This window comes from Lactuca sativa, chromosome 7 (genome assembly GCF_002870075.4).
Source record: "Lactuca sativa cultivar Salinas chromosome 7, Lsat_Salinas_v11, whole genome shotgun sequence".
NCBI lineage: Eukaryota > Viridiplantae > Streptophyta > Magnoliopsida > Asterales > Asteraceae > Lactuca > Lactuca sativa.
Genome location: NC_056629.2, coordinates 80173226 through 80198354, shown reverse-complemented (window position 1 = coordinate 80198354; position 25129 = coordinate 80173226). Strand labels below are relative to the sequence as shown.

Genomic DNA, 25129 nt, shown 5'->3' with positions numbered 1-25129 from the left:
GATTTTATGGATTTGATTTGAAAAAAATAGTTAAATTTTGTATGGTTTTATTGGAAATGTTTTTTAAAAATGAAAATCTTTGCCATGGTTTTTGGGATGTTACAAATAAGTAGAGAGTGAGACATCCAATGCACTTTCCATATTCACAACTCCAAGTTGTGATACAACCCTTAGGTAAATGATCAAATATTCATTTGTGCAAGATATCTATATGAACATAGACATGGAGATATGTCAATCTCGAACGTTCGAGATTATGTTTCCCTGATGGAGGCATGTGTCGATCACAAAAGATTGGATATATATATATATATATATATATATATATATATATATATATATATATATATATATATATATATATATATATATATATATATATATATATATATATATATATATATATATATATCAAGGTATTTCCTAGGTTAGTGATGTGGTAGCAAAGATAAAGATATAGTATGAAGCTGTGGTGTCATAACACTTTCTAAGTAAACATGTAGTGGTTTGGGACATGGTGTCATAACTATAATATTTTAAAGACATATTATTAGTTCCAAAAGGAATCATGGCAATCAATCACTTATAAAACATAATTTTTATCCAATATATACGGACTGGAAGTTTTCAATGAACCATATAGGAATAAAAATAATACATTAGTCAAAGAAAAAATAAAAATAAACAGATAATTCATGGCTAACAACATTAATCATCATCACAACCTGAATAAAAAATTCCATACGTAGAAAGCCTATATGAAACTTGATTTTACTTGATATTGGTTTATTGTTCTTCAATGTAAAACTATTGGTTTAGCGTAAAAATGGAAGTAGGCAGTATTCGGCATAGAAGAGCTGCAACAAAGGACAATATTACAAACACAAAGTAAATCTAATGAACTAGATGAAGGAAAGCCAAATGTCCTTTTTTCTATTAATGGGTGAAATGATACCCATATTTCTCAAATTTTAATGATATATTTATGAACTTAGAGCTTGATACAAACCTGCCATAGGAACATATACATTGATTGTATGTCTTCCTTGCTTTTCAAATCTACAGATTTGGCACGCATCCATAGTAATGATGCCATCGTCAGATGTCCAAATATCTACATAGAAAAAAAAGATATGAACGTTACAAAACGGTATTGTTGTACTCTCTTTTCTACAATATAAATACTCATCTTTGTGTATGCAAAATTGTCCTTAAAACCAAATATTTTATAGAAAATATGTCTTGCAACTATGTAGTGTGCTTTTATGAATATTTCTTTAAACATGCTTATATTTATGAACCAATTAGGCGAATGCCCGCGCGTTACACCTATATAGTTGAAATTTTTACAAATATATGTTTTTTTTTTTTTAAATATAACAATAATGTTGTTGTTAAATTTGATATAATAATCCGTATACTAAATTGATATAAGATATTGATTATTTTGAATTATATGATAATATACACATCTATTATAACTGTATAATCTCAACCATTTAAACGACTTCTACATGCGAGTTACTCATGAATAAAATTAAATATAATATATGGCTTAATGTTATTTATAGTTTTTGTTATTGATAATTAATTTTTTTAAATTTATTTAATTAACGTTTTAATTTCTATCATTATAATTATTTAAAATATCAGACATTGTTTTTTGATTTTAAAGATAACAATATAATCATTTATATAGAGTTATTTTTAACTATTGTTATTGTAAGTTATTTTAAGCTACTTATTTGAAAACTTTTAACGATTATACAAATATCTTTAGGAAATATTTTAGTTAAATTGATATTATAATTTAATTTTTGCATTTAGCACTATAATTTATCACTTTTAGCTATTTACAAAATATTCATTGGATTATTTAAGTGGAACATAAATTTATATTAAAGTTGACACTATAACGTTTATATTTAAATTAACAATTTAAGTATTTTGTCCAAACGGTTCCAAAGTTGTATCTTTAAATTGATAATGGTTTATATAAAACAACATATTAAATCTAATAAATTAAGTATAATATGTTAAAAATTAAAGACATAACTTTATAAATAAAAGTAAAGATATTATTTTAATGTTGAAATTTAGTTTATTTAAGGTTGCACTTTAGGTTTGATATTTATTTAATCTTATTAACCAAATTATAATCATTATTAGAAAGATACTATAATTTATCACTTTTAACTATTTATAAAATATTATTGTTTAAGTTAAACTAAAATTTATATTTAAGCTGGTCGCGTAATGTTATATTTAAGTTTATAGTTTAAATATTTTATATAAATTGTTCAAAAGTTGTAGCTTTAAAATGATAATGGTTTACATCCGACAATATATTAAAACTAATAAATTAAGTGTAATATGTAAAAAGTTAAAAAAAAACATAACTTTATAAGGAGATATTCTTTTAATATTGAAATTTAATTTATATATGATTTCACTTTAGGTTTGATATTTATTGAATTTAATTAACAAACTGATAATCATTATTATAAAGAAATTGAAAAGTTATGAGAGTTTCAAATGAATGCGGTGAAAGGAAAAATGTATGAGAGTTTCAAATGAATATGGTGAAAGAAAAAATGCTTCATTTATAATATAGTATGATATGATATGATATGATATGATATTTAGGTTGTGTTTGGTGTGCTAGCTTAGAAGCTAGGTTTTAACTTATAAGATAACTTATTAATAAATTATCTCAAGTAGCTTATAAGCTACAATAAACCATTAAACACTAAGGTTGGCATACGAGGTGAAAACAACTTATAGTTTATATGCTAGTTTATTAATAAGTCAAACTTAATATAAAAAACAACCTTATAACCTAGCATATAAGTTATTAGATGCTGCTTTTGTGTTATCACCAAACAATAAATTACAATAAACTCACAAAATAAACTACCTTATAAGTGTCAAACACAACCTTAATTAATATTTTATTACTTGAGATTGCTCTAAGTGATTGATTATTAACATAGTTACATAAAATGAAAGACCATTACTGTTATGTGGTTGTCTTGTTTTGTACTTTTGTTGTCTAACGTTTTGGTACCCATTTTTTTATTTAATAAAGTTTCCGCAATCCTAAAAAATTGTTGTATAAAGTTTTTGTCACTATTTTGAATTATTTTACTGCTCGGATATATATTACCGTTACATATTTACTCCAAGTGACGCTCGACGTAGCTCCCACAAAGGCAACAACAATATACGTGATTTCAAGGACCCAAATGCAACTCCAGAACATCTGCATAAGTTTTAGTCATATGTAATCATACAATCTTACTATAGATAAAACTGAAGTTAACAAAACAATATATTATTTACGTGTTATTATTACCAAAAGATGAAATGGACATATCAGTACTCTATCACATATTAAGTATTTATGTGGTATTCAAAACTAAATATTTCTCTATTTGTTTCTGCTTATGATTTTTTAGTTAGCTAATTACCCGTGTTTGACCCAGACGTGAAGCAAGTGATTTAATTCCATGCATCTGGTCTCCCTTAATATCGGGGATGTCCTATCAGAACAACAATTTAGTTAGAAGTAGAACCAATGACAATATTATAGAGAAAAGTTTAGCTCTACAAGATAAGATAAACTAGAAGCCAAGATAGTATATTACTTTCACCTTAAAGAATATTATGGCAATTGAGAACATACTAAGTATTCCAAAAGCAAAGAGTGTTTGTCTTGAAAGTAAAATAGACCTTCCATGGATAGAATTCTGTAGAATTTCAAGAATAAATAACATCATCAAGCAAAAAGCACCATATATAGGTAAGTATTAAAGCACATTGGTCTACACATGTTTAATATAAAATATATACCACTCTTCGTAACATCCTACTATAATATTTAACAAAAAACAAAATAAGACCTTTTAAGATGACACATCATCCATATCATGATGCCATGCAATACGTGAAAGATAAAATGTGCATGGTTAGTATAAAAAAACGAGCAGTGGGAGCTAAAACACGTAGTAGGAAACTACGCATGAGTTCAAATTAAGTAGTGTTAGACCCATGTTTCAATTCACTAAAATGACCAAAGATGGAAGCTAATTGCATGAATATAACCTTATTTTTACTTTCTAGTTGACAACCAATATTGCGCAAAACACTTTGCTAAACAGAAAAGTACTACCTCCGAAGAATTTTGACCCTATGAGTTCTGTGTGAAGGGAATTTACTTTGGAAAGTATAGTTGGTTGCTTGATAAACGATGGACTATTTATAGGTGCAAATGTGGTAATTTTCGCAAATAAGGAGACTCTTTATATGGTAAAATCTTTGGTTTTCCAAACAATTTGTAGATATATTATATAAAACAAAGTCGGTGATCAAAACTATTATTAAACAGTTTTTCTAAATAATGGGTCACAAGTAAGTTGTTAAATTATTTAATTTTCCATCATTGTTATCACTTGATTGTGTTAAATACCCTTTGTACTACAAGAAATATCATGGCGACACCACCAATAGTGGCAACATCTCAACTCCATGTTTTGATGTCGCAATTATGGAATCTTTTTAAGTCCTTAACTAATTGTAATTATAAAATAATCTAGATATATGTTGAATGTATATAAATATTCTTTAATTTAGTTTGGGAAAATGTTTGTGAACGTCTTTAAATTGCTTTACAAGTTCTTTTCTTTCATGTTATTTCTTCTAAATTTGTACAAAATCATATGATTTAAACAACCACAATTTTAATAATCGCTTGTAATATATTTTTTTTCCCATAGTTCGTATATTTTTGCAAAGTAGTTATCATTAACACTTAATGTTCTAAAATATTGTTTTACAAATAGTACATAAGTTTTGAATTCGTTAGTTTGTGTCTAGCATTGTGTATTTTGTTTATTAAGCAACAAAAGGCCACGAGAAGCTAGAAATTATCTATAAAAGAAAAAAGAAGAATTCAAGGAATTGGAACAAATGTCTAATGTTTTGAGATAAGGCTAAGTAGTCCCTAATTATTCAAAGTGTGATTGAGTATCGACAAACTTCAAGATGCATGTAATGTGATTATAGAGGACCTTTCATGACCTTGATTTCCGTCTCGATCTCTAATGAAATCATCAAGGAAATCTTAGAGCATTTTCTAGGAGATGCATAATGATTATTAATATTGAAATTTGTATTTTATATTGTATCATCCGTATTTTAAGGCTAGAACTTTTAGGAATATTTTTGGTGAAAATATAAATTTTCAAAGAATTAAATTTAAATAAATTAAATAAGTAATAAAACAATAAAAACAAATGATATTAATTGAATTTTGAGGTTATAAATTTTGTTAGAATGATAAGGGAAGATTAATGGGAGAAATTAGGGTGGAGGGACCATAATTGCCAAATTTGCGAAATTTAGGATTTGACCCGGACCATGTGAGCATTTAGTAGTAGAAATATTATTTATATGATAGGGAAGGGTTGAATGAGGAAATTGTGAACTTACTAGTTATTTCCTAAGTTAAATGGTGATATTAGTGGTAACATTTGTTATAGAAGGATTATTCTTTTCCCTTTTCCAAAGTTTGAGTACTTAGTCATGTGCCTCTTTTTTTCCTCTCTCGTTTCTAAAGAACTCAAGAAATTTTAGATCTTATAAGTGGAGATTTGTCTCTTCCAATGGAGATTTGAAGCCCATTTGTTGAAAAACAGAAGATCTAACTCTTTTCACACCATCTCCTAGATCTAGAAGGTAGTCCCTGATCTGTAACTCTTCTTTCCATGTTCAGGTTAGGGATTGTGGGTTTTATATAAATAGAAATCTCCATGGTTAAATATTGTATTTTAGATTTTCTAAAATTGATTCTCTTCCTAGTTCGTCATTCAGAAAACTCTATATAGCTTAGACTAATTTGTTATATCAATAATCTAGGATCATGTTAGATAATTATGCTTATATTTATGTTTATCGAGATTTTCCAAGTTTTTCAGCTTCTAGTGTGTTAATTTGGGGGTTTAGAGCTTATTGTTAATCAATGATTAAGTTCTAGAACCTTATGACATCTGAATTTCATGTATTATAAGTTATATATCATGTATTGGTCTAGAAACCACGAAAGAAGCAAAACATTTTTTAGAATTAGACTCAAATTTTTGTTTCTCGTTGGATATCTTCTTGGAGGCTTCGATGGTGAATCCAAGGTACCAACAACAAGAATGATACCATATTTGGTGCTGGCATGTCTTTCATCATGCTTAACTTCGGATTTGACAACATAAACATCTACTACATCCTTTTTAAGGCTTCATAACATCCCTATCTACTATAGGATTCTGAGTCGTGACTTTATGTCTACCAATATATTCACTTGATTCAACTTTTATCGTCACTTCCCTTGCATCCATCCATTTATCAGTACCCAAAATATTGACGCTGTCTTCTTTTTCATTACTACCATTTTTTTTTGTTCCGGTCAAAAGTTTATTGAACATAACTTGTTTCCTCGTATTTATCTTCTTCCAAGGAATCCAAACTTTCATGATCCAATGTCTTCTTTAACTTTAAAATTTACATTCTCCATCATTAATTTATATCATCTTCTTTATAAATATTTCGAAACCATGTTGATATTTCTCTAACCTTTACAACATACTCAACCCTTTCAATCATAACCATTACTTGATTAGAGATAATATTAAACAATGATCTTTTTTACATCCACTTCCTATTTTAATATTCTCCACTTGATCTTCCTTTTGTAATATAATCGAACCTTATAAACTAACCACCTTCTTTTAAGAACTAGGACCGAAGAAGCTAATGATAGTCCATCAAACTACATACAAATCATTACCTCATTCACAACAAAGTTATTTGTCAAGAGTTTAATCTCCTTGACGTATGTTTGATACTGTGATGTTGCTTGAATTTAGTACATGCACTTCTTGTTCTAAATTCAAACCAAACCCATGACCATATCATTAAAACCTTCATTTAAACATATTTTATACAAATATCCAATAACCTTAACATCCCATACATCACCAAGAAACATATCAGTGAAATCTAGTATTACAGATACATCTACAACTACAAAATAACTTTCATATTTAAATTATTCTTGTAATCAATTAGTTTAATACTTTCATGTATTAGTTCTCAATCAGATCATTTCCTTTTATTCAATTATGTACCATGTTTATAAAAGCCAATGTAAAGACTCAATGTAAAACATACATAAGCAATTCTTTTCAATAACCTTTATATGGTATCAGAGATCCACAAGCTCTACTAAGCAATCTTCGATCCCTTCTCACAGCAAACCTAATCCATTATTCATTCAAGACCTAACAATGGTGAATCAAACCACCACCACTCAATTGATTTCCGCCACTCACTTCCCCGTCAAACTCACTACCACAAATTTTCTTGTCTGGCACAAGCAAGTTGAATCCAACCTAATTGGATTACAACTTGAAACCTTGTTAATTGAAGAAAAAGAGAAAGAAAGCAAATCCATAATACTTATCTTGGTATCGCCAAAACCAAATTCCCATCAGTATCATTCTTGGGAGTTGTCCAGAATCCATTCAACGTCTCGTCTCATTAGCAAATATTGTCCTAAAACCCTAGGAACGGCTGAATTCAAGCTACGCCAGCACCTCCAGGTCTCGTGTTATCTCTCTGAAATCGAATCTCGTGAAAAACCCTAAAGGAGACAAATCTATTATTGACTATCTCCAAGACATACGATACATTGTTGATGATTTTCCACTTTCTCAAAGCCCCGTCTCTGAAGAAGAACTCATGGTGCACATTCTATCTCAACTCGGAGATGAATACAATAACATTTTTGCAGCCATCAAAATATGTGAGACCCCTCTTTCCTACCCATAACTCTTTGACAAACTTCTTGATTTTGAAAGAGGACTCAAGGAAATTCTCCAAACAACAACATCCTCCATAATCACTGCCGATTCCATGCCCGTCAACCAAATCGCCAACCCTCCAACAACTTCTCTCCCGAAAACCAAAAGTTCACACCCAACTCACAACAAAAAGGACCAAATTGCCCTCAATGGTCACACTCTCAACTTGGTGGTTATAATCAAAATCTGAATCACAACACCTCTTACTGTCAGTTTTGCAACATTTCGGGACATTCCGCCAAGGAATGTCGTAAACTATCCAGGTTTCTAAGAGATAATAATATCTCTATTGCTGCCTTTCAATCTCAGAATCCGGTTTTAAACACTATTACCAGTTCCTTCACTACCACACCATTATGTCTCTTTGACATAGGGGCCTCACACTATGTGACTTATGAGACATCTAGCTTCCAACATGTCTATAAATATGGGGGTCCAGACGAAATTCTACTTGGAAACGGTAGAAAATTACCGATCTCTCACACTGGTTCAACACACATCCATACACCTACAAAATCATTAAACTTTCATGATATATTGTGTGTTCCCAATCTGAAGCGCAATCTTATTTCAATAGTTAAACCTTGCAAAGCTAACAATGTTTTTGTTGATTTTTTTTTCTTCTTATTTTTTTGTGAAGGATCATCGCACGGGTCCGCGTCTAATGAGGGTGGAGAACACTGATGACATCTACCATGTCACCATTTTAACCTTAAAGCAACTCAACTTTACAACAGTCAACAAATCTCTTCATTGGCACCACAAACCTAGTCACTCGTCCATCAAAGTCTTTAAGTCAATTATTTCGAGTCTAGGCCCTAAGTCTACCTTCCTGTCAAATTCCCACACTCATTGTCCCTTATGCGCAGTTAATAAAAGTCACAAATTACCTTTTCGACCAAATTCATTTGTTGCCACTAAACCACTGCAATTAATTTACTCTGATATGTGGGGTCCTGTTCAAAAATCAATTGATCAATTTACATATTATGTTATATTTGTTGAGTACTACTCGAAATACATCTGGCTTTACCTAATGCATCAAAATTTTGATGTTGCCAAGCTCTTTCCACAGTTCAAGATACTTGCTAAAAAATTCTTCAACCACCATATAATATCCCTCTTAACTGAAAATGGGGATGAGCATCTTGGCTTATTTCCTTTCTTCCACACCTATGATATCTCTCATTACACCACCCCACCTCATACTCTGGAACAAAATGGAGTTGCGGAACAACGTCGTAGATACATTAAACCATTCTATCCCTCCTTCATTACGCCAAACTCCATCTTAAATATTGGACTCATGCCTTTCAGAATGCAGTTCATCTTATTGATCGCTTACCTACCACCATTTTAAACAACAAAAGTCCCTTTCAAACACTCTTTCATCAGCCTCCCAACTATTCCAAACTCAAACCGTTTGGATGTCTATGTTACCCATGGCCAAGACCATATACTACCTTCAAACTTCAACCATGCTCCTCACCATGCATTTTTCTTGGCTACTGCACTTCCAAGTCCACCTACAAGTTCCTTGATGTTAACATAACCCATCTCTATTACTCACATCATGTTCAATTTATTGAAGATGATTTTCCATTCCATTACGAATCACAATCATCTACCCTACCCACAGCTGATGACTTTTTCTCTTCCTTATCTTCACCCATCTCCTCATCTACACCAACCCAATCATCTTTAAACCCCTCACAAACACCACCTATACCATACCTTCCACCTCCCACAAATACCATTGACCCCACTCAAAATACCATTCCACCTAACCACAACTCTCCACTCTAATTTTTTCATTAACTTATAACTTATTCTCGCAGATCAAGACAACCACCGGCTTCTCCATTCCTACACATCCATCCTCACCTATCTCCCAACCATCCTCACCACATACATCTTCATCTCCTACTACTACGCAACCCTCTTTATCATCCTCACCAATCATTTTCGTTGTTACGCCTATTCTGTTACTGTTTTCTCCTCCTAAAAGATGAGCTCCAAAACTAAACTCCAAATACTTTAAACATAATTTCATAAAAACCACCATCCTTCATCCCATACCATCCACCTTTGAACCACATACTCACAATTAAGCCATGAAAGACCCCAAATTGTGCGAAGCCATAGATCATGAATTCAATGCTCTCTGGAAAAATCGCACCTGGGAACTTGTCCCTCAAACCTCTCAACAACCCATTGGTTGCAAATTGGTTTTTCGTGTCAAAAGAAACCTAGACGGTACAGTAGCCAAATATAAAGTCTGCCTAGTAGCCAAAGGATTCCTCCAACAATTTGGAAAACACTATTTTGAAACCCTCAGCCTTGTCACAAAACCTATCACCATGCGTATCATCTTATGCATTATTCTTTCCAAAAATTAGCCACTCCGTCAATTTGATGTAAAAATGCATTTTTTCATGACACACTTCACAAGGAAGTATTCATGTCCCAACCACCCGGCTTCGTCCATCCTCGGTTCCCAAACCACATTTGCAAGCTCCGAAAATCTCTATATGGACCCAAACAAGCTCTTAGAGCATGGTACGTGGAGCTTACGTAATTTCTTATAACCTTTGGTTTTCGCAAATCCATGGCAGACCCCTCTCTTTTCATCCACAATCATGATAATGTCACATGTTACTTCATGGTCTATGTAGATGATATTGTGCTCATTGGAAATGACTAAATATTTCCTTACTTCAGTACTAAACTTGCAAACTGTTTTTCTATAAAAGATCTTGGCCATCTTCACTGTTTTCTTTGCATTAAAGTCATACCTACTCCCACCGATCCATTTCTATCTCAACATCTCCATAGGATCTTTTATCAAATTTTCACATGGATGGTACCAAAGAAGTTGCTACTCCTTTGTGCTTATCAGTTGTTCTAACCCTAATGGATGGCTCCCCAACTGTTGATCCAAAACCATACCAGAAACTTGTGGGTTCCCTACAATACCTAGCCTTTACTTGGCCTAACGTATCATTTGCTGTGAATCGCCTCTCTTCTTTTATGCATTCACCAACACAAAGTTACTGGCAAGCCTTAAAACGGGTCCTTCGCTGCCTAAAGGGTACAATCCATCATGGCTTATTCGTCAAAAAGGCTCCTAACTTGATATTAAGGCCTTCTTGGATTCCGAATGAGGTGGAATAACCAATAGCGGTCATTCTAAAATAGCCTGTTTATACCTTGGATCTAATATCATCTCATGACATTCAGCTCGTCAAAATTCGGTTTCCCATTCACCCATAGAAGTTGAGTACAAAGCTCTAGCAAATGTTGTAACTGAAGTTATCTAGGTACAAAGTTTATTGTATGATCTTGATTTGGCATCCTCCAATAAACCCACACTTTTTGTGACAACATCGGTGCTATGTATTCCTATGCCAACCCAGTCTATCACTACCAGATGAAACATGTTGCACTAGACTACCACTTTGTTCCTCAAATGGTATAGGATGGTTTATTGCACGTGTTACATAAAAATTCACCGGACTAGCTCTCAGATACTCTCACCAAACCACTCAGTCACATAGTATTTCTACGTCTACGTTCCAATATTGGAGTCTCAGATGGATCTTCCATCTTGCGGGGGTGTATTACAGATACATCTACAACTACAAAATAACTTTCATATTTAAATTATTCTTTTAATCAATTAGTTTAATAATTTTCTATATTAGTTCTCAGTCAGATCATTTCCTTGTATTTAGTTATGTACAATGGTTATAAAAGCCAATGTAAAACATACATAAACAATTCTTTTCAATAACCTTTCTATCTAGGACCTTCAAAAGACATGCTTGTTCCATAGAGATCTTTTTTGTGTACAATTTGTTACCATCTTCTCCCACATGATCATTTTTGTAGTTTATCACATTGTCATAATTAAGAATTCTTGTCCCCGGCCTTCCAGATTCCTCCACATTCAAACTTATGTAAAATACCATTATTTTACATGAGGAATTGTTTACTGTCTTGACCATTAAGCGTTGCATGTTAAGCATAAAACATGGTAACTCTCAATCCAAAAACTTGATAAAGACTTCTCAAATTCATATGCATCTTATCCATGTAAACAACTCACAAACGCAATTCATTTCCCAAGCTTTGACTATTTGTGTTCTATGTAAACATCTAACACCTTTCTATATTGCGTACACAACGGCCATATTTTCATCCGACTTCATGTTATTCAGGAAGTTTGTTAGATAATACAAGAATAAAAGTTTTCTAAAGTCTTGAAAGTTTGGGTTGATATATATATATATATATATATATATATATATATATATATATATATATATATATATATATATATATATATATATATATATATATATATATATATATATATATATATACCTTTATTACCATGTCCAACCACATGTTGCTTGCATGGGATGTTATATCTTTTCTTAACGATACAAACTTCCTTCTTCCCTATCCTTCTCGCCTTCTCATTCCCTCCATAATCTAGTGTCAAGATCACAGTCATAAACATAGAACCATAAGTCAATGTCATAACACTCCCTTAAAACGAAACCATTCACCACTTTTGTGAATATTATCGAATTCCTATCCTTTGTCGAACTGTTTCGTGGAAGCATAAGATACCTGTTTTTTGAAAAAATAAAATAAACATTTAAAACAAGTGTACGTAGAAAGTTCCTTGTTCATTGGGTATGAAGGGATAATTTATAGGGATTCATGATAGCAATATATATATATATATATATATATATATATATATATATATATATATATATATATATATATATATATATATATATATATATATATATTAGAAAGGCTAAATCTCCATCTACTAAGAACAAGAATGATAAATAGTCAGTGCACAAAAGTTGGCACGAAATCCTCGTTAGGAAAGTTCCCTTTCCAAAAAAAGGATTGATAAAGTTGGCACGAAATCCACGAAACATGTCAACTTCGATGCACAGATCAAGTTCACTTAGCAAAGTGATCCGGTAATACCCTCAATAATTTTGCCCGCCTTCGTCTGATCAATTTATTTCCAACATTTATTTTCTTTACTTCAATTTAATTGTTTCCATTTTCATTGAGAATCATGTAAATTAGTAAAAGGCTACCTAGTATGATAGCTTTTTCACGTGTGGACGTGGCATAGTGTTTCTACGTGTGAACACCGCCCCAACCGGACGTAGGTGTGTTGTGGTGTTGTGCCCTTCACGAAAGAAGACGAGTCTTTTGATTGGCTAGTCAAAAAATGCGAGAAGATTGAGGGAAACAAATAACCACCAATACTATTTCTTCAACCATTTCAACCAAATCAGAACCACAAACACTTTAATTTTCGGACAAAGAAGAAGAAAAAAGGAGGCGCCTGTGAATTTTATTATGTGGCTGCAAACTAGAAAGAAAGAACAATAGTAAATAGGGAACATAATCAAAAGTTTGGACTTAGTCAAATTTAAATAGGTAGTCATATTTTTATTAGGCTAATTTTTTTGTTGGCTAAGGATGGTTTAAGAGGCCTAAGTAATTCTGGAGTAAACTTTGGTTTCTTGGTTTTTATTTTCGGCTAAGTTTAAGTATACTAGTTAAGAAAAAGATGTTGCTTAAATGTAATTTTTATGTTTTTAAGCAATGTAGATTTTAAATTTCTATGTTTTTTAAATAATGTAATGATTTTTATTAGTAAAATATAATTTGTTTTTATCTGTAAAGTATTTATTTATGTTTAATAGTTATGTTTTTCATTTAACCTAATGTCAAAAAAATATGAAAAATAAACTAATAATAATGTGGAGTGATAACTATTTTTAAAAGCTAGTGGTTTGATAGTGAACATGTAATAGAGATGAGGTGGCATATAAAAGCATCACTTTTCTAATGAGTTGGTGGTGACCATACCCTTTAGTGTATGTTTAAATAGGATCTTGATTTATTAAGTTTTTCTTTTCTATATTACCGGTTTATGCAAAACCCTTTTTGATAGACTTAAAGAATATATATATATATATATATATATATATATATATATATATATATATATATATATATATATATATCCTATACTAATAAAAGAGTAGTTCTTTTGCCAAGTGTCATAATATTAGACCTCCTAATTAATGTGATTCTATTTGTCTAATATACATGGAAAATTAACTACATATAATTATTTGAATCAATTATTATAATTTTACATAACTAATAAAAATATCTTTTAATTAATAACTTATTTAAAATTTTATATAAAATAAGTGATTAATAATTTTGAATTTTTTACAAGTTTAATTAATTTTGTAATCGTGGTTCCCACGGGTTATAAACTAATATATATATATATATATATATATATATATATATATATATATATATATATATATATATATATATATATATATATATATATATATATATATATATATCAATCGTAAGAAAAAAAAACATTTTAAAAAGTCAAGCTCAACAAAGAGTTCAAAAAATATTTCAAGGCATTGATCAGGAGACTGTTGTGGAGTAGCTGTAGGATGAGTTTTGTATATTATCAGTTTATGTAAACCCCTTTTCATATGCTTAGAGAATAATTTTAATCTTCAAAACAACAAACAATATTGTTTCTTTGACCTGTGAGTGTTTAATTTATTTAAGATATTTTAACACTTTTTAGTTCATTGTGTATTACTTTCATCTTTCAGCAAGAAGATATAAAAATTGATAAAAGTAGAAAAGTGTGACCTTCATATGCATGTAGCATCCTACTGGAAGCATTAATACTCGAGCCATTAGCATGTATAAAGCCGCTGTCAGAGGAAACCTCTTCCATCGTAATAAAGGAAGCTGAGAATGTAAACCATACAAAGAGCAATTACTTTTGTTGTTTATAGATATTTCAATACAATAACATATATAACTTAATGAAAATCTCACCACATTGGCTGAATATGCAGTCCCCACCAGAAACCACCCAACCAAACACCAAAATAAAGGCGCAGAACTAGTTATCCATGCAATCGATAAGCTCTACATATAAGATAAATTATACAAAGTTAGAGTTACACTGACTTTTTATAGAAAACCTTTATACGAAGTTTTTTTTCCTATACTCTACATATGTGTCTTATAGGTTGTTTAGTAAATTGTACTAAATCATGAACTCAATGGTTCCAACCTCTAAATGGTTAAGAGAAGGCAATGTTGTTTAACTGTTCAGATGTAGTTCCAAGACTTTTTGATTTGTTCATATCATTGGCCGAGCATTATTAGGGCCACGGGAGGCTGTGACCCCCTTGATTTTTTGGTTCTAAATAGCTTTTATAGTTTCATTTTATATTTTTTATACCCAAAAATATAAAATTTTGACATTGGCCCCTCTGCTTATCAATTTTTATACATATTATATATTTGCCCCCCGAATCAAATGTTGAAGCTCCACGCCTGGTTTATATGTCGTTAAAGGCTAAACGCCATGGTTGCCTTTGGAGTTTTCCAAATAGATTTGGTCCTAAGTATCTAAATGAAGGGGGTGTTTGGCTTAGCTTTTCACAGCCCAAAAGTCCTTTTCGGAAAAGTTACAAAAAGTCAGGATTTCCTCACTTTTCCAAAAAGTTCATTTTCCTTGTATAAAAACTCCAAAAGTAGCTTTTAAAACTAGTTTTGCCAAATATCTTTTGCTTTTTTTTCTTTTCCAAAAAGGACTTTTGGCTGTGAAAAGCTAAACTAAACACCCCTGAAAATTGTAAATTTTGTCCAAAAGTTGCCCCATAGTCTAATTTTGTTGCAGTATTATTACATCTAACCTGAAAATTGTTAGATTTGTCAAAATAACCATTTTACCTTTTTAACTTTTTATTGGTATTCATAATGGAGTATATTATTATGTTAAGGGTGGTGACCCATAACCGAATCTCATTTCTTTTATCATCTCATGTTTCCTTACTATCGACCTCATTTCGATCCGTCCGACCAACAACACAAGAAACCCAAAATCTAGAGTAAATTACACGAGTGGTCCCTATGGTTTGGGGTAATTTTCACGTTTGGTCCCTAACTTATTTTTTTAACTCAGAAGGTCCTTAATGTTTGTTTTTGTTACACACTTGGTCCCTAATGTTTGTTTTTGTTACGTGCTTGGTCCCTATGTTACTAAAAAAACTATTATTTAAATAGGGAAAAGTGGTGGGTAGATAAGGTAAGGTGAGGGAGATGGTGTTAGGGTTGCATTTATTTAAATAAACTAAAAAACCAAGGGCAAAATAATCTTTTTAGGTAAGACACGGACCAAACGCGTAACAAAAACAAACAGTAGAGACCTTCCAAGTTAAAAAAATAAGTTAGGGATCAAACGTGCAAAATACCCTAAACCATAGGGGTCATTCGTGTAATTTACTCCAAAATCTAATCATCAGGACGAATTTCTAACCAAAACCACCTAATCGAAACCAAGATCTAACCTTAAACCTTTAAACAAAAATCAAAACCCAAATTAATGAAGATGAAGATCCTAGAAATAAGATCCTCTAGCTTCTTATTTTCTTTTTTTTTTCTTATTAGGTAAAATGATCATGGTCTACGTACGGGATGAGCCAAAATTTTAGAATAAGTGGGGCTTATATCATAACAAGATATTAAAATATATTTTTATCCAAATAACGTAATAGAGTCCTCAAATTAAAAAAATAAAAAAAATAAAAAAAATAAAAAAAATAAAAACTCTTTTACTAGAAACAAAAAAATCTTCTTCTTCTACTCTAATAAATGAATATTCATTTTGTCACATGTCAATCTCTTATAAGTTTTGACACTTGTTATTTGTAGTATTTTTGAAATTAATAGTATCCACATGTCAATTTCTAGGTTTTTTAATTTTTAAAATTAAAAAAGTCACAATAGTTATATAAGTAAGTATTAAATGTAATAAATATGATCATAAATTGCAATAAATATGTTTTTTCTTTCCTTATTTTAAAATTTAATTTTAAAAAATACTTAATTTTTACATTTTGATATTTAGTTTTTTTTATTTAACTCATTCAATACATTAGTCTAACACTTAGTATTTAAAATATAAGAGTACATGTCCAATCATATTTGTAATATTTTTAAATAATGAGAAACAATGATATATATATATATATATATATATGTGTGTGTGTGTGTGTGTGTGTGTGTGTGCGTGTGTGTGTGTGTGTGAATTATGTATTTAAGTTGTAATCTTGTAGCGTTAACGTATACATTAGATTTTGGCTGCATTGAATTGTATCGGGTTATGAAAAAAAGAAAAAGAACTGTAATGGATTGAAAAAGAAAAGGAGTTAAGTGAAGTCGAGGGAAAAAATTAGAAATTATAATGAACTTTGTTATTTAGGTTGGGCGCTGAGTACTCGCTTGTCCTTAGCTCCGCCACTGTGTCTATAGTTGTCACTTTATTTTTTTCTTCAGATCATCTTCTGTTTCATAAAGCTTCTTGAAGTGAAACACGAGTTAGTTGTCTGACACATAAAGAAAGCAAACAATAAATAGAAACTCCTAAGTATTTTATTACTGAAATTCAAGATATTTATAAAGCATGATGCTAAATTTGGCACAATCAATTTTCGAAAACTAAATTTGACAATTGATTCTAATAATTAACCTTCTAAATACGAAATGGAATTTCTAAAATTAAGGAAAACGAATATTTTGTCATTAAAACATAATATAATTAAAATGATAATTATTTGAAAATTAAGGAAAATGGAGATTTCGGAACCTAAACAGTGGAATTTGAGGGTCGATCTCTAAGGAGTGTAAGGAGTTCTGGTCTGTCAATATCTTTCCGTTGATATATCGCATGACCTTACGAATCAAAAGTTATGCTCGTTTTAAGTTGGGTCTCTTTTGGCCCGGTTTGCCTTTTTCGACTGTCCATAAACACTTCTGTCAAATCATCTATGTGCCTCGCATCATTAGTGAGTCATCGTCATCAACTCCAATCACGTTTTTTACACCAAATCAATGGGACGAAGACATAATTTGCACCAAATCAGTAGAATGAAGGAGGGTTTTGAGTGTATACTATTAGAGGTTAGTTGACGATTTCATATAATGAGATAAGGAATTAGAGTTTTTCAAATCACAAGAATTCTTTTTATATGATGAGAATTCCCAATTTGGATTGTTGAGATTCAAGGCATGTAATGTTCACTTGGTTAGAAATAGATGTAGTTATAGGTTTCCGTTGACAATTAGTTAAGATTCAAGACATTTCATTTAGTCTAATCAAATACTAATGACGTGATCGGCACAAAGCGTTTGAGAGCTTGTAGCTTTTTGCCTTTGATAAAACGCCCCATTTTGAATAGAAAATCACGTTTAACACTACAAGTTTCTAGCATTTAGTTTAAACAAAACGCCCCAAATCCAAATGTTATTTCATGTAGCGTTTAACAAAACTCTATCAGCTAGAAGTTACCTATTACCCGCTACCAGCTATTTTTGTCAAACATGCCCTAAAGAAGCATGTGTTTGTTTTCTGTTTAAATAGGTTTTGTCGGATTGTTAATTATAAATTATTGAATTCCCCTCAAAGATTATGTATATATCACTTGATTTTCTTCAATTTTGTATTTATCGATTTTGGGGATTGAAGGGTTTTTTTTTCATACATACCTAAATAAAAACTAAAGTTGTCTATATTATTTATCGCAGATTAACGATAAAAAAATTATAAATAAATATTATAAAAATATAATTGTATAATATATTCTTGAATAAATAACAATATGGTGCTATGGTATACCAAAACGTCTTTGGAACGGTAAGGTAAAATGTCCTTTTCATGAGGTTTGAATGTTTATATATATATATATATATATATATATATATATATATATATATATATATATATATATATATATATATATATATATATATATATATATATATATATATATATATATATATATATATATATATATATATATATATATATATAGGGTTAGGTTATTTGTTTTTACTATCTATTGTGTGCATGTATGATTGATTCTGGACCAATCATTTTAATTATTTTAAAAAAGTAATTAATATATATTACATGTTAAAGATATAATGAATATTAATTACATCTTCAGCATTTAATATGATTAATTACTTTTTTAAAATAACTAAAATGATTGGTCCAGAATCAATCATACATGCATACAATAGATAGTGAAAACATTTGAACGTAACTCTTTCTCTCTCTCTCTCTCTCTCTCTCTCTCTCTCTATATATATATATATATATATATATATATATATATATATATATATATATATATATATATATATATATATATATATATATATATATATATATATATATATAATAAGAATAGATGAGGATTACCATTAAAAAAGCTAGTTATATTCAACGATGTGGGCACTACATTATTGACTATATGATAGAAAAATAAGGTCGGTCCAAACATATACGTGGTTCGGGGCGACAAGGGAAAAAAAATTACCTCTTCGAGACAAATATAAGAAAGATTAAAAAAATATATCATTTATTTTTCATTATAAACGCATTCAATTAGAAATAACAAGCAACCAAATTGTTTATCTTTTGAGCTGGTTTGAGTTTGAACAAACTTTAGGCCCTAATATGGGAGTAATACATTTGCCGTAGAGATTTTGTCTCTTAGATTGGAGGTCAGAAGTTTTAAACATGTTATCAAATTTTTACTAACTTTGTGATATTAAGTTCTGACGACTAACCCGTCATTAAAAAAATCTATGTTTGAATTATCTTATATGTAATACCAAAATAAAATAAGCTATATATTTGCATATGATTGTGGCGATGGTGATTCCTCGCCGAATATGAAAAGGGTGAGGGGGAGGAGTTGTTTTTTTTAAGACTGTGGCGATGGTGGTAACTCAACGGCGGATATGGCGACTAGTGCCGAAAAATGGGTGTCACTGACAGGTTCGAGAATGGTAGGGTGGGTCGGTTGAGTGGGGTGGGTAGACCCGTTTATTCATTTAATAATAAAAATAAATCTAAAATACAAAACATAAAAAATATGAAAGAGAAAAAAAAAAAAAAAAAAGGGTAATTTTTATATGTATCAACTCTAGTTGGAGTCGAGAACAAAACTCAACGATTTTGAAACCATGATGACCTTTGTTTTAATTTTCCAAAACTATGACCAAGCGAGGAACAAAGGTGCATATCATAGAGACTAAAATTGTAATTTAATAAAAAAATTATATATTAATAACATTAAAAATTAGGGGGTATTTTCAAATTTGAATAACCCTAAAAGGACCCCTCCTTGCAGTATTAGGAGTTGACAAATATGAGTCCCTCATCCAAAGATTGAGGATTCAACCAAAGATTGAGGATTCAAGTATTGTTTATAACGAAAAATAAAGATTTAGGAGTAGATGAGGAGATGTGTAAGCCGTTTAGAAAATAATAGAAAAAAAAATACTAATTTACTTAAAAAATATTTCAGCAACAATTACTTAATCAAATTTGAAAAAAAATAGAGCTGATTATATTTGAATGAAACTTCATGTCTTTACATAATTTTTTTGTGAAAGTTTCGTTATTTATTTATTTTTTTTCAAACAGCAAATCTAATTTATTCTTAAATTATATTTGTGTCATAGAAAGGATTGACTTGAATCCCAAACCTGAAGAAGCAAATGTAACATTTGATATCATTGAGATAAATCAAAGAAGAAATATACTTGTTACCTAAAATAAGAAAAATGTCGGAGTTAACTGCTTTATTTTATACAATTTCCCCTTTTATTTATTGTGGAAAGCGCTCGTGATTTCAGTTTTATATCATGAAACAGTAATAAGTCATATTAACACTCTTGTTCTTGAGTTAAAACCGGGAGGAATGGAATAGAGGCAAAGAAATGAGATGTTAGGAAAGGAAAAAGAAAGGGGAGGAAATTTCCTTCCATGGAGCCCATATATCTATATGGGGGATAGCTTCCTAGACAAAAATAGCTATCCTTTTCACCCCGTTCTAAAAAAAAAAAAAAAAAAAAAAAAAAAAAAAAAAACTCAATTCCTTTCCTTCCTAAGTAAAACTCAAGAACGGGGGAGACATATTTGATATTTCAGATAAGTAATTAAGTACCATAATTGCTGATAGTGAAGAGACGATAATAGCAGTTCTCATAGATAGATCCCCTGCCGCTAATGGGAGAAATGGCTTGTTAACCTGAAACACAATATATATATATATATATATATATATATATATATATATATATATATATATATATATATATATATATATATATATATATATATATATATATATATATATATATATATATATATATGGCTAGCAAATAGGTATAAGTTGCATGTTTAATATACCTTGTCGAGTTCTATATCACATATCTGGTTGAAACCAGTGACATACATTTGCATCAACAGGCTTCCAACAAGAGCCTGAAAGTAGTATTTTTTTTAACATAGATTCTTAGGACACATTAATTTGTTTATGAAGTACGCTTCTAAAAGTTTATAGTTATAAGTTCAATCGAAAATTACCTGCAACAATCTCACGAAGAACAGTGGGGTGAAATCCGAAAGCTTCTCAACAGCAAGTAGAGCCATTGAAGCTACATTTAGAGCCTATTAAATGGGATATATAATATATTAAATATATTATACACCTGGAGTTATTCGTATTGGAATTTAATGGTGATAATGAACCTACGAGTACGACGTTGTAATTTAATATATTATTAAAAATCTAACCGTTCCAAGTGCTGCATACGGCCTTATAAATCTGTAAAGAACGTCCAAGAAATTCACAGTGGTTTGCATCGGATTCATATGAGCTGCATCAGATCCAGGATCGTTGGTAGATGTTGCATCCAATTCGAACTTCTTTTCGGGTCTTCCATGGAGCATGGATCGTTTGTAGAAGCTCTCAGCTGCCATGTGATAGTTGACATGCCTTTGTTGAAATGTCATGTATCGATTCTTATCGAAGATACATGCTTGATGCTTCAAAACTAGACAGTATACACAGATTCTTGTTAGTGGTAATTAGTTTAGAAGGATGACAAGTTTCATGAACGTGTATTTTGATCAAGTCCCTGTTAATTAATTTGATAGATGTTGAAGTCTCAAGTCTATGTATCCAAAAGGAGTCACACTGACTCATTTGATCATCAACCATATAACCAATTTGACCCTTACATTCTAACAAAGTAATCTAAAAGACTATTTCAACAACGAAAATAAAAACGGAGACATATGAAGGATTCAAAGTAACAAATAGATGTATATGTACCAAGTGAAGAAGATGGCTTAACGACTCCAGAGTACTGAATCATAGCAGATGGCTTGCAAAGTGATCCAATAGCTAGAGATTCCATATATTTCTCTCTTGAAAGAGTTTTTAACTATTTTTTATGTTCAACTTTTATTTGAAACAAACAAAACGTTATATATAGATAGATGTATTCATCCACGATAATGTAAATAAGTCAAAGTTACTATTCTTCAACTTGTATAGATGTTCATTAGTTGCCATGAAATTGTCCAGTTTTGACCGAAATTGTTTATGAAATAAAATCAAATTGAAGATTCAGTGATGCTTCAATTTTTATATTTAACTTATCTTTTTATTACCTTTCCGTACAATTTTGTTACCTTCCCAAAGTGATGTCAAGATATCTGTTGTCATTGTCGGCGTGTTCTTTTTTACCGATTTATAATAAGGGCTTGGGAGGTTTTTTTATAGTGTATTTATATACATTTATTTTTATTTACCACTTAATATCCTTAAATTGTTGGATATGAGTCCAAAAAAACCCATTATGATTGATGTGACAACCTAAAACCGCATGGTAACACCATGAATACCGTCCCATCCCCGACATTAGGGTAAAAAATGTTAATAATAACCACGGAGAGCAATGCGATCAGAGCCTCTCTCTCTCTCTCTCTCTCTCTGTCTCTCTCTCTCTCTCTCAACATGTTAACATATGAACACCATTTCCTACATAAATAATATGGTATAAAATAAAAATGAGATTGATTAAAATTGACAACCAAACTTCACCTTTATTTTTGGAGATATGAATAGTATTCCCCCATATATGGGGGAATACTATTCATATCTCCAAAAATAGAGATGAAAATGAGATACGGTTGAAGAAAAATAAGGGAAGAAATGGGAAAGAAATGGAGTTTGGGGTGGGTTGAAGATGCCTTTAGAGAACAGTTTTTTAGTGCTATAACACCAACCCATACCTACCGGTCTAGATATGATAGTTTATATGTTTTTTTTTTTTTTTTTTTTTTTTTTTACCACTCAATATTAAGTGGTTAATATACTTTACTAACCTGTACGAATAAGCTTTCTATTTTAATTATATTTCATTTTACACCTTTAATTTCTCCTATAGTTTAGTTTTGTATATTTTTAATTTATTTACAAACTAGTTATTCCTATTAAATATTTAATGACATCTCATTTGTAAAATATAAATTTTATAATGATAATATAATATTTTCAATCTTTTTGTTTTATTTTTATAACTATAACACACTAATTTTTCATATTTATGCATATAAATAATTAAACGATATGTTCCTAATTAAACGTTCGTATTAAAATACTATTTCAGTTTAAAAATGAACTAATTAAATGTAAAGGTTTTATAAAACATTTTAAATAGACAAGAGTAAATTAGTTATATTTGAAAAAAAATATATTTAAATAAGCTTAATTATTGGAGTGGTAAATTATTTAGAATGAAAGATTAATGAAATGTCTATATGACGTCTATTTTAAGTCATAATCTCCCTTAATAAATGAAGGTTTTCTGCGATGTGTCACCTTCTCATTCAATATGACACATGACATTTTGATAATTTTTTCAATTAAATTTATTTCCACTTGGCAAATTGTGGATTTTTTTGGTATTCTATGAAATTAAAAAATATCATAAATTAATACTACTAAAAAAACGTATACCATCTCTGCGTCTTCTTATATACAAATAAAAAGGAAACTTGAATATCCCTCACGGTTTTGTCAAAAAACACATTAAATCCAAATATCTCTTCCTAAATTACATACACAATTCTCGGAAATCACCACCCAAATTGATTTTTAATTGCAGAAACTTATCAAATTTCAATTCATTCTATTATTCATATCCTTTCCAAATTCAATTTTGAAAAATATATACAGCTACAATCTCATTCATATGTCGACTTTTATTGAGAGATTGAAGATTTGAAGATTTAATGTTTTCCTCTTCTCCTTTCCATGATAAGGTCATCCTATACAATTTTACTTAATTACCCTTTTATTAGTTTTATTTGATTCTTTTTTCTTTGAAGATTTGAAGATTTGATGTTTTCCTCTTCTCCTTTCCATGATAAGGTCGAATTCTAGAGATTTATGTACTAAATATTTACTAATATTTCACTGCATATAAGTTGTTCGATTAAATGTCTCAAAGAATTTTTTTTGTTAGTTTTACTTTCTGAATTCGAATTCATATAGTTTTTCTTCAAACATTTACTCTTGCATTATCAAAATCGACTACAGAAACATCTTCACAAGGTTGGCAAATTATTTTGGTTTAATGATTACCTTATTTTGCAAAGAAGTTTATTGTTGAATCAATGCAAAGTTTATATATATATATATATATATATATATATATATATATATATATATATATATATATATATATATATATATATATCTTTTTGTTGCATTTGTCCCTGATTATATAACTCTACTATTTGAATCCTTTTGTATGTTGAGGTGTTCTCATTTTGGCAATGAAAATATCTACAAGGGTATTCACTTCATGTTTCTTTTCAAGAATGTCTTTGACGCCTTCAGATAAAATGATTCCTTTCATATTTCAAAGACGATAATTCCCGCTGGCTGTATGTTTTGCGATGACAATAAATAAAAGTCAAGGACAATCACTATCGAAGGTGGGGTTGTTTTTGAGACAACCAGTATTTACTCATGGCCAGTTGTATGTTGCATTGTCGAGAGTGAAGAGTAAAGATGGATTAAAAATATTAATTTTAGATAAAGATGGTAAACTTACCAATAAGACATCTAGTGTTGTATTCAAAGAAGTCTTTGGAAATTTGTAATTCATAAAAATAAGTCTCAATATTTCGATGTTTGTTTTTATTATCTTACCTACTTATTCATCATTTTGTT

The 25129-nt window shown here is 30.1% G+C and overlaps 1 protein-coding gene and 1 long non-coding RNA gene across 3 annotated transcripts; one reads left to right on the top strand and one right to left on the bottom strand.

Annotated features, from left to right (window-relative positions):
- Positions 1-609: 609 nt before the first annotated feature.
- LOC111914015 (homogentisate phytyltransferase 1, chloroplastic) lies at positions 610-22351 on the bottom strand. Of its 2 annotated transcripts, none has more exons than XM_023909766.3 (12): positions 22217-22351; positions 21676-21935; positions 21466-21549; positions 21289-21363; positions 21044-21127; positions 14850-14942; positions 14658-14759; positions 3648-3749; positions 3471-3542; positions 3167-3262; positions 1010-1114; positions 610-857 (listed from the first exon to the last, which is right to left on the bottom strand). In XM_023909766.3, exons 1-12 carry the CDS (start codon positions 22299-22301, stop codon positions 816-818), a joined length of 1200 nt encoding a protein of 399 aa, XP_023765534.1. In that variant the 5' UTR covers positions 22302-22351; the 3' UTR covers positions 610-815. The 2 variants fall into 2 exon arrangements, with proteins under 2 accessions (XP_023765534.1, XP_023765535.1); XM_023909767.3 differs by having other exon boundaries at positions 3654-3749.
- On the top strand, positions 4457-15124 carry LOC122194945 (uncharacterized). The gene is made up of 2 exons (XR_006184788.1): positions 4457-5736; positions 14618-15124. It is a non-coding gene; the product is annotated as an uncharacterized LOC122194945 (long non-coding RNA).
- Positions 22352-25129: the final 2778 nt, after the last annotated feature.

Coding starts and splice junctions, on each gene's coding strand:
- LOC111914015 (XM_023909766.3), bottom strand. CDS start 22,301: ATGGAATCTCTAGCTATTGGATCACTTTGCAAGCCATCTGCTATGATT. Junction 21,364..21,465: donor TCTTCGTGAGATTGTTGCAG/GTAATTTTCGAT, acceptor TACTACTTTCAG/GCTCTTGTTGGAAGCCTGTT. Junction 21,128..21,288: donor GTGATATAGAACTCGACAAG/GTATATTAAACA, acceptor ATTGTGTTTCAG/GTTAACAAGCCATTTCTCCC.